The sequence below is a fragment of the Aplysia californica genome, unplaced genomic scaffold, assembly GCF_000002075.1.
Source record: "Aplysia californica isolate F4 #8 unplaced genomic scaffold, AplCal3.0 scaffold01011, whole genome shotgun sequence".
NCBI lineage: Eukaryota > Metazoa > Mollusca > Gastropoda > Aplysiida > Aplysiidae > Aplysia > Aplysia californica.
The window spans coordinates 132,928-147,828 of record NW_004798281.1 but is presented as its reverse complement, the minus strand read 5'-3'; the positions used below and the strand labels follow the sequence as shown (position 1 = coordinate 147,828).

Genomic DNA, 14,901 nt, shown 5'->3' with positions numbered 1-14,901 from the left:
ATTATATGTCTGAATTTCAGATTCATAGGTATGAGTTCCGAGCATAAAGAAATAAAGCAGTTTTTTGCTTCTCCTGAAAAATTTGTCTCTACTAAGCACATAGGCGGTTGAATCACAGTCGCACGGCTAGTGATACGATCTACGTCACATTCTCATTTAACTTATCAATGACACTTTTTAGTAGTTAGTAGCAAAACTTGTTACAAGAAATTAATTTTATATAGTGAACACTTCTTCACACTAGAGGTACTCAAAACATGCGTTCATAAAAGCATAGTGAATTAGTGTCTCGATTAGAAAAAAAAAAGACGGACTTGCTTTTTTAAAACTTTAACAGTAATATTGCCACAGCTGTAAACCTTTTAAAATTTGTAGAAACCAAACATTTGGGTTTTTTCATTAATTAGTATTATTCATCAAGGAATTTTCTAGAATCTAATACAGCTAACAGTAACAGGCAGGTGTTTACCAAAGTATTGATCTGTTAACACAAATTGATTAAAGTCCTTGTGCAAAAGCTGGAGCGCTTATGCTCGAAAGTTGAGGAAATATTTGACAATAAGCAGGGCCACAAATTTTTGACTGCACTATTCACTACATGTATAGAAATATAATTAAACCTGTTCAAGAAGGAAAGGAATAGCAAGGGAGGCCCCCCCCCCAAAAAAAAAACAACTGTCCTAGACAGGACAATTTTTAAGTTTTAAGGGGTGTGGGAAGAGTTCAGCAGAGAGCCTTCATAGTCATACTTGAAAGAATCAAGGGTCGCCTGTCCAGTCGACGAGCACCGGTCAAAACTTCATATCCTCTAGTGCTATCCTAGTGCCTTTCTGGTAATGGGATGCGTCACTATTACGAATCCATAGCCACCAGTGCTTGAAACTCATAGGGACAACTGTTTGACTGGTAAAACCAGAAAGAATTGAACATCTTTGCTTCCCCCTCAACCCTAGCCCATCGATGTGTATTGAGCACAATCAACCAATGCCCCCTCCCCCTTCCCCCTGCATGTAACAATGATTCGGGGAGTTGTTTTTTGGTTGTATTGTAAGATCAGGGTGCTAGGCAATGGGCAAATTTCACATCTCTGGTGAACAGGGGATGTTTCTGTGCTAGGGTGCCACTGTAGCACTTTGAAAACAAGCTAGCCGTCAGATTTCGTACCCTCATCACCCTAGGCTGATCATCTTTTTTTATTCAAGAAAAAGTCAGAAAAGCACATCGACACATTAATATTCATTTTTATCGTTGGGAAAAAGTCAGACAGACAGAAACGTTAGAGAGAAAGTAAAGAAGTAAGAAGACCTCCAAGTGGCACCCTCCAACCACCCGCCCTGACCATCTGCACTGTTCAGGGCTCGCACAGATGGGGTAACAGACCTCTCCCCCAACCGCACCCTTTCCTTACCTGGAATAAAAGATAGAGTAAAGAACTGTTGGAACTACACTTAGATCTAATTGGGAACTTAATTTTCAGTTTCAATCATTGCTGAGCTAAAAAGCAAGTCAAAACCCTCAAAAGGGATAAAGTTCGTTTCTTTGATGTGAAAGTTTCAGTCTCGGACAAATGTAAATATGCATATTATTATTATTATATAGAAAAAATTAGAGGTGCGTGGAGATTCTGTCATGAGAAGTTTTTGTTTTCGATAGAGCTCCGTCGTGACAAGTTCGACTGTAGAATGGTTGCCCTTTTTCTTTGTGTGCCAGACACCATAAAATGAAATACATACAGTAAACTCTCTGTATAAAGTACACAGTGTTAAATGTGCTACTGGCTGTAATTTTACTTTCTGAAGCCCTAGGTCGTCATTAAGTATTTCTACTCCTTTTGGGTATTACTAGTAATAAGCACCTTACCTTGGCTAAGACGTAAAAAAACTTCGGGTCCGACAGGAATACGTTATGGTTTGGTTGCTGTGTACTATTATTTAAAGCTGCATCAAGTAGGACAGAAACTTAAGGTCTACACATTATGTCCTCTGGACCTGGAGTATTGTGGACCAATACCCCATCTTCGAAATTTACAAAATTATGTCCGATAGGGCCTTCAACAAGATCACAAACAAAACGAATAAGCAAGGGCTCTGTTTCATATACCTGTATTGGTAGAAAGATACATTATACCGTACATTTAACCTGAGGTAAAAAATCTCACAAAGTAGGCCTTCATTAAAACAAAACATTGAAAACCTTTTTTTTTTTTTCTGTATGATGTCAGCTTTTCTGTCCCCAGGGTTTTATGCACTCTGCATTATTTAGCAAAATTTGATAATTTTTTGCTTAATTTCTGATTATTTTCCTTTATCATTCTTTTGTTAAAATTAACAGAATCCCATAATTTCACATTTTTGACTCAGTTTGCATAATTTTAGAATTTTTTTTGCATAAAACCGTGGGGACAGGCTTTTATCGGAAAATAAAATAATTAGTGATGTCCAGAGATCATACACATCACGTAAAACTCAATTGACAAAATCACCGAGGAGAGGGTAAAGCTTGAAATTAAAACCAAAAAAAAGGAAAGCAGTCAATTATATTATTTGCGTTCTTCTGCAATCCCTGATAAGGACTTTTGGACGCCATCGGTCCACTGGTGTTGAACAAAGGTAATGTCTTCTTTGTAGTTTCTCCTAATTGCAGAAGAGTCTGAGTCTTCTGAGCAGATAGCTGATCTTACAGTAGTAGGCAAAACTAATGAATAGGCTCTAATGTCTCTCACCGGTATCACAAGGGCATTCTGGTGTCAGGGAGCCTTGATTCGATATATGGGAGCCTTTAGTTTGCAGTGCCTAAAAATCAAAGTCCATATTCAGAACAGTGATATATCTGGCCCTTTCTACCAAGAGTTTCGTTTATAGAAACTTTCATCTCCGGTTACATGACATGGCTCTCTCACGGAGTAGCTTTCTCGCTAGCCCTTCTGAAAACAACAGTTCTCTCCAACAAGTCCTACCCATGCACCCAATCTCAGTGACATCTCCAGTTCATCAGAGATGTCTAGACTCCACCACCTTCTTTTTGCCTTGTTTACTCCAAACTCCACACTTTACACTTTTAAAGTTGACATTGTACATGTAACTACTCATTATACCTGATGGACAGATTATACTTCAGATGCTTTCCTTGCTAAAAAAAAAAATGCATTCAATAATCTTAGAAAAGTAAAAATATAACATCTGTGTAAAAAAATATTCTCACAAGAATCAATAACATCAAAGAATCAATGTTACAAACAACATGTGCAGGACTGGTTTCATTCACTTGAGCAAAGGAATCCAGTACTACCAGTACAGGCTTACATCATATATAAATGGTATAATGAAAAAACAAAGCAGAATTTACTATTCTATACATATAAGGATCTTTGTTTCATGTTGTCGTTCTGTTCTTAAGCTACCGTGCATAGCATAGAGAGATACATTAATATATTATGATTGTGCACAACTACTCAAATCAACGAGACAGAAAAACAAGACCCCTTCATATGACACTGCATGAACCTTAATAATAATAACAACAAATATGAGCTAATGCAAATTGAAAACATCAAAAGACTTATCTTCTTTCTTCTTAACATAATGAATTATAAGTCATTTGTTGCAGAAAAGTTTGATTTTCAGATTACACAAATTTGCTCTCACACAATCAGCCTGTCTTTTTTTAAAGGTCTCTTTCTCTCTTTACCCCTACGATATGATGTCATATGAAACAATCAGAAATAATGAATTGACTTCCCTACATGCTTTAGAGCAGGAATAGAATTAGTCTTAATTATTTTGAAATTTTTTTATTTTTTTTTAATTTAAAAAAATCTTAAAAAGATAGAGTGAATTGATGTTTTCCTCAGACTTGCCAACCTATAAAAAACAACTACCAGTATAGCTGAAATACATTACAGTAGTCTCCGCCTACATGCATGTAACACAAACACATAAATCAATAACATCCGAAGAATAGTGTGCCATACCTCGTTAATTATAAATAGAAGTCATTTGCTAAAAATCCCTGGTAACTTTAACAAAAACGTAAGAAGAACCAAATGATTCTCATGTATGGCATGAGGTAACAAGTCTACTGTGTGGAGTAAGTAGACCCAGCATTAGGTCTTAATTAAAATAGAACAATCAAAGTCTGCCTGTCATTCCCCCTGACACAACTATAGTCTCTCCAGTCATATAGGCCGAATCGTCTGAAGCTAGGAAAGAAGCAGCCCCTGAACACTCCTCTGGTGTGCCAAGCCTGAAAAACAGACCATACAAAGACAAATCATACATATACATAAATAGATATATAATATATATATAGATATAATATATATAATCTACAGTAAAGTCCACGAATCTCGAACATGAAAATCATGAAATCTCAGGTCTCTCGAACATAATGCTCTGTCTCGTTTCAGTCTCTATGTTTTCTTTGTGTAGACTTCATGGAGTTCAAGAACATGCAACACTTGAACAAACCGCACCGCATGACTGGCTCGTCACGCCTGCATCATGCTGTGGGACACGCGGTGTCGATGGCAAGAGGTGTAACTTTCTGTAAGCTAATGAAATGAGAGGAAAGGAATGACATAGGAGGTTGTTGGGCACACGTGGGATTTTCTGCTCTCCATTTTCATTCATCTTCTTGCTTTCACACCGTCAACCCGTTCATCAAGGGAGTTAAACCCGGTCAATTGTTTTAAAGTTCTTTTTTTTTTTACCTCCCTTGATTTTCTCTCTATTTCTTTGTCCTTGGCGCTTTCACACACATGACGAATTGCGGAAATCTCGAACACTATTTCCAATCCCCAACGAATTCAAGTTACCAGTGTTTGACTGTACAGTGTTTTCAGACATTTTACCAAAACCTTGAATTCCGTAAAATTAAAATATCGGACTCAATTAATTTGTTAGACGTGATTTCTGCAACAGTGTTTTAGTTTTAGTAGTTTTTACGGCGCTCGCAACTGCATAAGATCATATGAGTGCCAAGGGGTGGATGTCAACAGAGAAGTCTTTACAGGGAATCAAGCTTACTCTGCTCACCTCTCTAGCTTCAGCAGCACAAAGTCTACTTCAACTATTAAGGCACCCCGCACGACGTCACTTTTCGCCTCAGCAGATCTCTCCAAAGTCTGTGTTAAACTGATTACGAATATCATGTCTTTTACCATGAGAAATCTTAAATCTGCGCAAGTTGTAATTGTCAAGTTAAAAGAGAAGAAAGATGTACATCTGCATTTTTTAATTGAAGTTGAAGACACTCAGCGTTAGCTCTTGTTTACCATTAAACAAGAGAAAGTTACTCTGCGTTTGTTCATAAATCGTGTTGTGTCTGTGGAAGCTTGCGTACAGCTCACTAAAATTGATTTGTACTTTTCATAGAGAAACTTCATGGTAACTTTTATAAACTTTAGAGAAAATATGCGAATATTCAAGATTATATTAGACACATAAAGTTGTATTTGGAGGAATTACTTCATAGCAAATTGTGTGCCCGACGGATGAAATATTAAAATTACAGCCTTCTATTGTAAGCGCAGATACCATCTTTTCTGAGTATCTGCACCAATGTTATGTCGTTCATGTTCCAAAAGTTCGACAGATTTTGACGATGCCTTTTTTTTATATTGATTTTATTTTCATTCACGCTAGTCCCAAAAAAATTACAATTTAGCATTGCCGACTCCAGCGCGTCTAACGAAATAACCAGACAAGTTACAACGTCCGTTCTTTTTTTAGTCTCAAGAGCAGAAATGCGTGCTTTGGGTGCACTAAATGAGAATTACCATAAATACAAGGATACACCTTAAATTGTACGTTGAAAAGTACCAAAAATTAGGTCGGCCCAGACAGAGAGGCGACAGGGAGCTGACACCCGTGACCCCAACATGATAAGGCACCCGGCGGGGAACCCCCTGCGGCAACTAAAATTCCACTGCCGGTGCGCCGTGAGCTAAGAAAGATTTATTATGCGATTTTAAAAAAACGCAAATCTGTGTTAATACATGGGTAGAGATAAACTTCTTGTATGGAATAAAAATACAGTGGAGTCCACTTATAACGAGTCCGAAAAAAACGAGAGATCTGTTATAAGGACACTTTTCTAAAAACCCGTTTTTTTTCTCTTCTTTACCTTTGTAAATTTAATACTGCTATAGCGCTATCAGACAAACACTCGAGTCGGTTATAGCGGAATATTGCTGCTGCTGTGCACAGGCCAGTTATACATAATGTAAAACCTCGCCAGTTGAGAAACTTATTGGTGATCTAGCGAAACAAAGAATGGGAGAGCCCATGTGTGTCAACAATGAAGGCCGGAGCGACTGAGTAGGGAGCGTGTGGCATGCGCAGACAAGCAAAATACGTCACGTGATAGGCCAGTGTAAGCCTAGTTTAGATTATCAAGGCCTACCATGCCTCTCACTTCTCCGATGCGGGGATGGAGAGGTTACAGTGATTTGATGGTTGGAGCGAATGAGTGACGTGCGCAAACTGACGGAATGCACCACAGGGTGTGGTGGGGTGGGGGAAAACTCAGCGGGCGACCCTGAGCTGTCAGTCAACATCGCTAGATCTAGCTCAAGAGAAAGAAACCTGATTCGATTTTTAATCAAGTAAGACCTAAAGGTCATGTTGAAACAAAATCCTCATCAGGGGAGATAACAAAAGGAAATAAACAAAACGCCAAACTCATAGATTAGGCCTACTTTTCAGTTTCCCTTGAATTTATTACGGGATCCCTAACTTATAGCGAGAATCCTGCTATAACGGACTTTTGCTCCGGTCCCCTCCCTCTCGTTATAACAGGATTCCACTGTAATGACTTGGTCACTGCTGAACACAATCTTAAATCTTTCAAACTTGCAAACTGTAAACAGTTAAGACACAACACAGATGAAAATGTGAATCTTACCTTCCCAAAGGAATAGTGGAAAGTGCTACGTTAAGAGCATCTTCATTCTGTGTCAGCTGTAAATGTAAGAGAAAATCGAGGACATGATATGGTACCCAGAATTTCATTTTGGTATTAATAAAATAATAAATCAATCAGAAGCCCCCGGGCTGTCCTATAATATTATATACATTTTCTCATCAAAGACCCTTTTGCGAAACTAGCAACTATAAATCTTTTATCCCTTGCCAATTCCCATTAAGGATTTCACCTATGACTATTGGTTTTTTTTGGTAAGTGTATTACGGCGCTCGCAACTGTATATGAGCGTGCGGGACACATTCAACATTTTCAGTCGATACGAAATTTTGAATTTTGCCCGACTGGCGGCCGAAGCCTACGCTTATCGATTTTGGACCACCAAGGGATCATTAGTGTGTGCAACTTGCACATGGGACCTCTGAGATTTTTCACCCTTATCCGAGAAGGCTAGGTGTAGATCTATCCTACCATAAGATCAGGGGTCTGGTCGAAAGACAGCAGTAAGAGGAACCAAGGAGTAGCAGTAGAAAGGCTGCAGAAAGAATCAGGAGCTCAGAGGAGGGGGCAAAGGAGGTGAGGGGGTGGGAGCAGAAAGTGGAGACAAAAGAAGACAACAGAACATTGTTAGAGAGCAGGAAAGGATGTGAAAGGAGAAAATTTTTAGAGAAGAATTTCCCGTCACTATGCGGATTCGAATCTGGGACCTATTGAATGAGAGACACCACCTTAACCTCTAGACCACGAGAGCCCTCTTATGGCTACTATGAGTTTAACAAAGTATTAACTCATTAGTTTGTACTGTTCATTTTCAGTACCCCACAAGCATAGATCCTTTTACTCTTGAGAAGACTGGAAGATCAAAGATAATACATCTATAATTATCATACACTGAATTATTTGGCTTGCGTAGTACAAGGCCAGCTATTGTAACACAATAATATGGGTTATGTGATTTAAAAACTTGGCAAGACCCCAAAATCAGAAAATTATAACGTGAATCTGAAGGGGATCAGAATGACCTCAGTCCCTCCTCCACGGAGAAACTATGAATCCTGTCTTCACAAAGACATGCCTACTGTGTGCCTTATAGGGCATAAGCTTCAATTTTTAAAAAAGCATAGCTTCAGACCACAGTATGGTTGTTCTTCAGGATTCAAAGCAAAACTTAAAATTTGACTAAAATTATGTAAGCGTTTGGAATAAACAGTAGATTTCTCTGACCAGAAGAAGTTGTTTTCATATCAAGAACAAATGGCATTCTAATAAAGAGGTTGAATGAAGATGGCAAAATATCTAATACTCTAATAGTGAGGCATTGGGGTGAAATCAGGCGCTCTGCAAATACATTTCTGTGTGGATTCTGAAAAATGTTGAATTAAGGTATAAAAATGTAAATTTGCAGTTTCTGAGGACTCTCAAGCTTTGGAAGTCGCCAAACTTTGGAGACCAATTTCTCTCTAATTTTACCTTTGAAACCATGCGACCCCTATCTCCTTCAATTGCAAATATGTCGACTTGTATTCAAGATAAATGGGTATTTCGTTCATCGAAAGCAAGGCAAATGTACACGCTTTAAAGCGATACCAATAACTCCTCATGCTCCAAAACAGAGGAGCGCCTGATTCCACCACGCCGTGACACAATTTCAAGTTTGTTGTTTGTTTTTGACAGAGGTTTACTGCATTTGCAACACAATTGGGTCATATACATGCCGAAGACTAGAGGTGTTACAAACACAAAAAAGGAGGAGGGATACGGATATGTTTGATAAGAAAGAAGGAGCAAACCACACCAGAGCACCCACCAACCACACACTTTCTTGAGCATTAAAAGCAAAAACTTCAGATTTGGCTGATATTAAATAAATATTTTGTAACAAAAAGGAGCCTTTAGAATAAACAGTAGATTTCAATGACTGGAAAAAGGTGTTTCCATATCAAGAATAAAGGACATTCTAATCAAGAGGCAGAACAAAAAATGGCACAATTTCTAAAACTACAAGTGTACTTAATTTTCATAAACTGATACAACGATAGTCACAACAAAATACTTTGGAAATCAAAATAACAGAAAGAAAGAGAAGAGGAATGGAAAGAAGATTACAATTAACTAACCAGAAGTGACTTCAATTCACAGTTACATTCAACCTTAATAAACATGGAACACCAGGTGACAAGGTTCAGAAGTCCACTGACTACTCAACAAATCTAAAATTTTCCTAAAGATTAACAAGAAGCAATATCATATAACATCATTAATAAATACTCACAGCATTACTGAACTTTGTCTTGATGATTCCAGGAGCAATGCAGTTGATTCTGATATTGTGAGCAGCCAACTCAGGAGCCAGCACTTTGTTCAAACCCAGCAGAGCTGTCTTAGTCAAACTGTAGATGCCAATCATCTGAAAACAAATAATAGAACTTTGCATAATTAAAAATACTAACAAACATTAACATAAATAGATTTCAGTACATTTTTCCAAGAGGAACACATAGAGGTGACCACTAGTACAGGTGCATGGGCCTGGTTTTGTCTTTTTTAAGAACTATAAATGTATTATAAAGGAGTCACTTGTATGTATCTCATAAATACTCATATCATGAACCCAAATTTCTATGAGCCATGCAAACTCAACTCTGTGTCCAGCTCCAGTTTCTTTTCAATGACTCAGCTTTTGTTACCTTCTATCATGTTGCTGTCTAAGATATTTGTCACAATATTTCTTTATCAATCTCACGTTGGAGTTACTTTTATTATAATATATTGTAAGAGAATAAGCTTTCAGGAAAGACATACATAAAGCAACAATAAGCAAACTGGACTACCAGGAAAAATTCCAGTAAAAATCAACCTCTATGCTTGAACAGCATCAGTAACCTTTACTCCACTGTCACTGTCTCTGCTTGTCTATCTTACCTTTCAATGTGCTAATTGAGCCTCTCTTTAAAACACAGAGCAATCACATAGGCCTACACAATGTGTGTGTATGTGTATGTGTGTGTGTGAGTGTGTGTGTGCGTGAGCGAGAGAGAGAGAGAGAGAGAGAGAGAGAGAGAGAGAGAGAGAGAGAGAGAGAGAGAGAGAGAGAGAGAGAGAAAGAGAGAGAGAGAGAGAGAGAGTGAAAAAGATAGAGAGAAAAAGATAGAGACAGAGAGAAGTGGAGAGACAGAGAGAAGTGGAGAGACAGAGAGAAGTGGAGAGACAAAGAGAAGTGGAGAAAAGGAAACAGAGAAAGAGATGGCAATAGAAATAGTAAGTTAGGTTGTATGACTTCAAGCAAGATAGAACAAAATAAATGCCACAATTAGTGAGAATAGTTTAGGAAAAAAAGGAGCAAAAAAAAGCAGATTCAATCAAAACACCAGGCAACCGTGTGCATTAAAAGGACCTTTCACATTTGAAAAAAAACCTTTTTGTATTATTTAGAGTTTGTTTCAGAAATTTCAAGGATTTTAAATCACTGTCACTCTCTATGTTGTTGCATTGAAAGAGATGTTCAAAATTTGGAATGGGAACCTATAGGTTTACCACCTCTTACACATCCTTGGTGTTTTCTGTTATCAAACACGAACGTCAATGAGTAGAGAACTTTGTATGTAACTGGTCTGTGACACTACCTGCCTGTTGCACAAGCCTGCTGTCCAATACATAATGCCTTTAACATTATTTCGTTTCACAACTTGTTTCTCTTGGGTTTAATCTGAATTTTCACTATACATTTACCTCTTTCTCACAACGAATGCCCATTGAGTCATGCAAAGACTCCACTTCCCTAAAAGGAATGAGTATGAACCCTGTCAGAAGCAGCTATCAAATACATGTTGTTTTGCATATTTCAATCATTTTTTCCTGTACCATTTCCTATATTTCAATCTTTCCATAACTGATAATAATATTGTCATCAATTGAGCCGTATATCCATTTACCCAACCCTGGAAAATTTCTAGTATTGAGAAACAAGGTAATTAGTTTCATGAATGACAGTGCAGGAAATCACTCTATGGAAATGAAAGTGAATAGAAGAGGTTCTGCAATAAGCTCCGATGAAAAATTTTGTGACAAGAGCAAAAAAACTCATGGGACCAAAATTAAGAAAAGTGGGAAAAAATGGTCAAACAGACTTTAGAAACAAGAGGCTAAACAAGCATCATCCAGAAATAATAAGCACATGTAAGTACAGTGGAATCCTGTTATAACGAGAGGGAGGGGACTGGTGACAAGTGTCCGTAAAAGCAGGATTCTTGTTATACGGGATCCAGTAATAAATTCAAGGGAAATAGTAATGTAGGCCTAATCTATGAGTCTGGTTTTCGGTTTAGTTCTTTTTGTTATCTCCCCTGATGATGATTTGGTTCAACATGACCTTTAAGTCTTACTGGATAAAAAGTCGAATCAGGTTTCTTTCTCAAGCGCTAGCGATGTTGACAGCTCGGCATTGGTGATCAGAAAGAAAGTTCTCTTGGCTAACTCGCCCGCTGTGTTGTCCCCCACCCCACCACAACCTGTGGTGCCTTCCGTCTGCGTGCGCACAATGGGAACATACCAGTATCACACCCCGCCCACGTCACACATTCGCTCTGTCCATCACAGTACAGCACCATGACCTCTCCAATCTCCATCCCCGCATCGGAGAAGTGAGAGGCTAGGTAGGCCCAGATAATCTATACTAGGCTGGCCTATCACACAATGTGTTCAGCATGTCTGTGCATGCCACACTCTCCCCACTCATTCGATCCGGCCTTCATTGTTGGCACACGTGGGCTCTCCCATTCTTTGTTTTGCAAGATAACCAACAAGTTTCTCAACTGGCGAGGTTTTACAAATATGAATAAATGGCCTATGCGCTGTGCACAGCAGCAGCTATATTCCGCTATAACCGACTCACATGTTTGTCTGATTGCGTTATAGCAGCATTTTGTTTACAAAGATAAAGAAGGGGGAAAAAACGGGGTTTTAGATTAGTGTCTTTATAACAGACTTCTTGTTATTTCAGGACTCGTTATAAGTGGATTCCACTGTAGAGATTTTAGAGAACATCTGAGACATATGTGGTAAGCAGACTGGGTTCTGAAAATGATATGAAAAAAACCCTTTCATTATGATTTTCTCAGTTTCCCACTTTCTTGTCTTATATTGCATCATTCCAAGTCCATATCAATATATATAAAGTAATGACAAAATACAAATTGATAAAAAAAACCTTAGAATACAGATAGTTACAGAAAAAAATCCTGAAAAAGGGCAGTAGTACCTTATGGAAAGCACTAACATAGGTATAATCATAAGTTATCTCTTTTACATGTGCATGTCCTGCACTCAATCAGAATAATTAGAGCACTAGTGTCAAACTCAAGGCCTGTGGGCCACATACAACCTGGCAAACAATTCTATCTGGATCGCACATAATTTTAGTTAGTCTATCCTGAGAATCCCGATAACACAAAACCTGAATTCAAACATAAACAAAAGTGTTGCCAAGAAAAGATGCCAAGCATTCAGCTCTAATGAATTGCCTCAGAGAAAAAAAAAGGTGTGCTTTGATTTATGATTGTTTTAACTTTCAACTGTTTTAAATAATATTTTTGTTTAGTCAACAAATTTTCGTTACCCCTCAGTTCAATGAATATTGATCGAGATGTGCCTGAAACTTGGCAACCTTATATACAATTAGAATTTGGCCTCCTGTGCAACTGAGTTTAAAAATCATGAATGAGAGCCACAGTAAAATGGAATCCTAAGCCATCTCCTACACAAAGCATACATGTCCCGTGCCCAATCAAAGAATTAGAGGTCCAAAGATCCCCTTCTTGGTCGTCTCTCCAGCATTCTACACAACCTATGCGCTCATCAGAAATGAAAAAGAATGCAAAACAACCGTATTTCCTATATGTACATCTCTATGTATTTTCACATACACAGATTTTAAAAAAAGTTTTTTTGTGAGGTTTTGTTCTCTCAGGAAATAGTGCAAAATACATTTTTTATATCATCTTAGAATTGGGTGAATTAGCAAAAAGAAGCATGTATGCCTATCCCCTTCCTCTCCCCTCCCCCAAACACATACTGTTCATCAGTTCATAAAGACAGAGACCACTGCACTATTGCGAAGAGTTTTCCCAAGCTGCCACATAAAGTTTCTTGTGATTTGACACGATAGTACTCAATCGGATTCTACTTCTTCATACAGCTTACTATTATTTCTCACAAAAATGACCCCCCGGGGCAGTGCCACTGACTGTAGTATCTTTAGGCCATTCCCAAAGGGGGGACATTTCTCGTTCAAGTATAGTAGAATTGTAAATGGGCTGACTCATGTCACGCTCATAACTGTGCCTGTTCTACAGAGAACTGCTGCTTTTTCTTTCCTGATCCTTACTATTGTCATTTTCCTCTACTTCTTTTGTATGTTTGTCACTCTCTTGTGACCTGCTATTTCCGGGGTGCCTTGATAGTCGAAGCAGACCTTGTGCTGTTGAAGCTAGAGACGTGAGCAGTCTAAATCTGATTCCCTGTAAAGACTTCTCTGTTGACACCCACCCCTTGGAGCTCATATGACCTTATGCAGTTGCGAGCGCCGTAAAACCCTCTACTACAAAAAAAAATAAAATGTAAGCAATTAACATACCGGACCAGGTACATAACCTGCAACTGAAGATATCAACACTATTGTCCCACCTCTGAAAAAAAGGACGAAAGAGTAAAAAACCAGATGTGGGCAACAGAAATATGACTGAAGCCTTCAACTCATCATGATTTCAATTTTGCTGATGCTAAGCCCCAAATTGAGAGCAACATTGCTTGTCACGATAGCATATTCACTAGAAGGCATTTATTTACCTCAGTACTGCAGCAAAGAAGCCTGGCACAGCAATACAAGTATATTTCTGCAATTTTGTGAAAAATCATATTTTTCTATCTCTCTGTCTTCCTAACAAAAGTTATTTCACAATATTACCTGTTACCTACACTATACAACCTCAAACAACATTAATGCACTTTTTCATGGGATGTTTCCTCTAAGTTTTGTCATGCCAGATGAATGAAAATATTTCAATAACATGTATGATTAAGCAGATCATTTCCAAAGCAGAACTCTTGGCCCAACAATATGTAGAGAGACGATGAAAAGAGTGAAGACACAGAAAGAACACCATAGTAATCAACACAAAAGTACATCTATCATCTCAGTCTCAACATAGATATATTGTCCAACTTGCTTTTACTGCCACCTGTCAAGGACAATCACCTGTACAAATGACCACTTCCATCTTACCCCTTGCGTGTTTTCTATAAAGATTATAATGACATTGTCCAAGACATCCACCTGTCTGAAACAACCACTTATTCTTTGACAATGGGTGGCCATCTTGGACAACTTTGATTGTAATCAAGTGTGGCCTTTTATCATCAAAGGGGTCAAAGCTTCTCTCGGTCTTTTTATGAAATTTGGGGAGGGGATTGACAATGAATCTGTTATACAATGAATCTGTTATATTGTCATTGACATGGATAAGCTCCAAATAATATGAGAATATACAAGTCATCAGTTGTGGCAGCAAAAATCAGAGGTCAAAAGCTCAAAAAGTCTATGCAACACTCTCTTATATTACAATGAAAACACGAGAAGGAAAACAAAGTGGGAGAAAAGTGATGATGGAAAATTTATCTTCAGTTCTGATATGTCACAGCTCCCAGACATCACGGTAAATCAGTATTGGTGTTTAATTAATTCTAGTAAAGCTTTGGAAAAATCTTATGCACTTGGAAAAATGCAAAAAGCACTACTCTATTCTTCTACCAATAATGTAAGTGATAAGACTTGAGGCAAAAGAATGGTCAGCCTCTTGCTAGGACCAGGGTGGCCATTTTGGAAAGTCCTTACAATAAAGCAAAGCACAAAGATTGGTAAAACTGCATGAATGGTATGGGATTAACATTCCTTTCAGCAAAGTAAGATGTGTGTGTGTGTGTGTG

The 14,901-nt window shown here is 38.1% G+C and overlaps 1 protein-coding gene across 2 annotated transcripts in view; it reads right to left on the bottom strand.

Moving 5' to 3' along the window:
- Nucleotides 1–2,086: 2,086 nt before the first annotated feature.
- LOC101862311 (dehydrogenase/reductase SDR family member 4) overlaps nucleotides 2,087–14,901 on the bottom strand; it is a 26,347-nt gene continuing 13,532 nt past the window's right edge. Inside the window, exons 6-9 of one of the 2 annotated variants that reach the window (XM_005111134.3) lie at nucleotides 13,553–13,604; nucleotides 9,194–9,328; nucleotides 6,904–6,959; nucleotides 2,087–4,242 (exon numbers count right to left, since the gene is read on the bottom strand). In XM_005111134.3, coding sequence (XP_005111191.1) covers nucleotides 4,128–4,242; nucleotides 6,904–6,959; nucleotides 9,194–9,328; nucleotides 13,553–13,604 — 358 coding nt within the window. In that variant the 3' untranslated portion in view covers nucleotides 2,087–4,127. The remainder of the gene's footprint in view (nucleotides 4,243–6,903; nucleotides 6,960–9,193; nucleotides 9,329–13,552; nucleotides 13,605–14,901) is intronic. The other variant, XM_005111133.3, reaches the window with a different exon arrangement.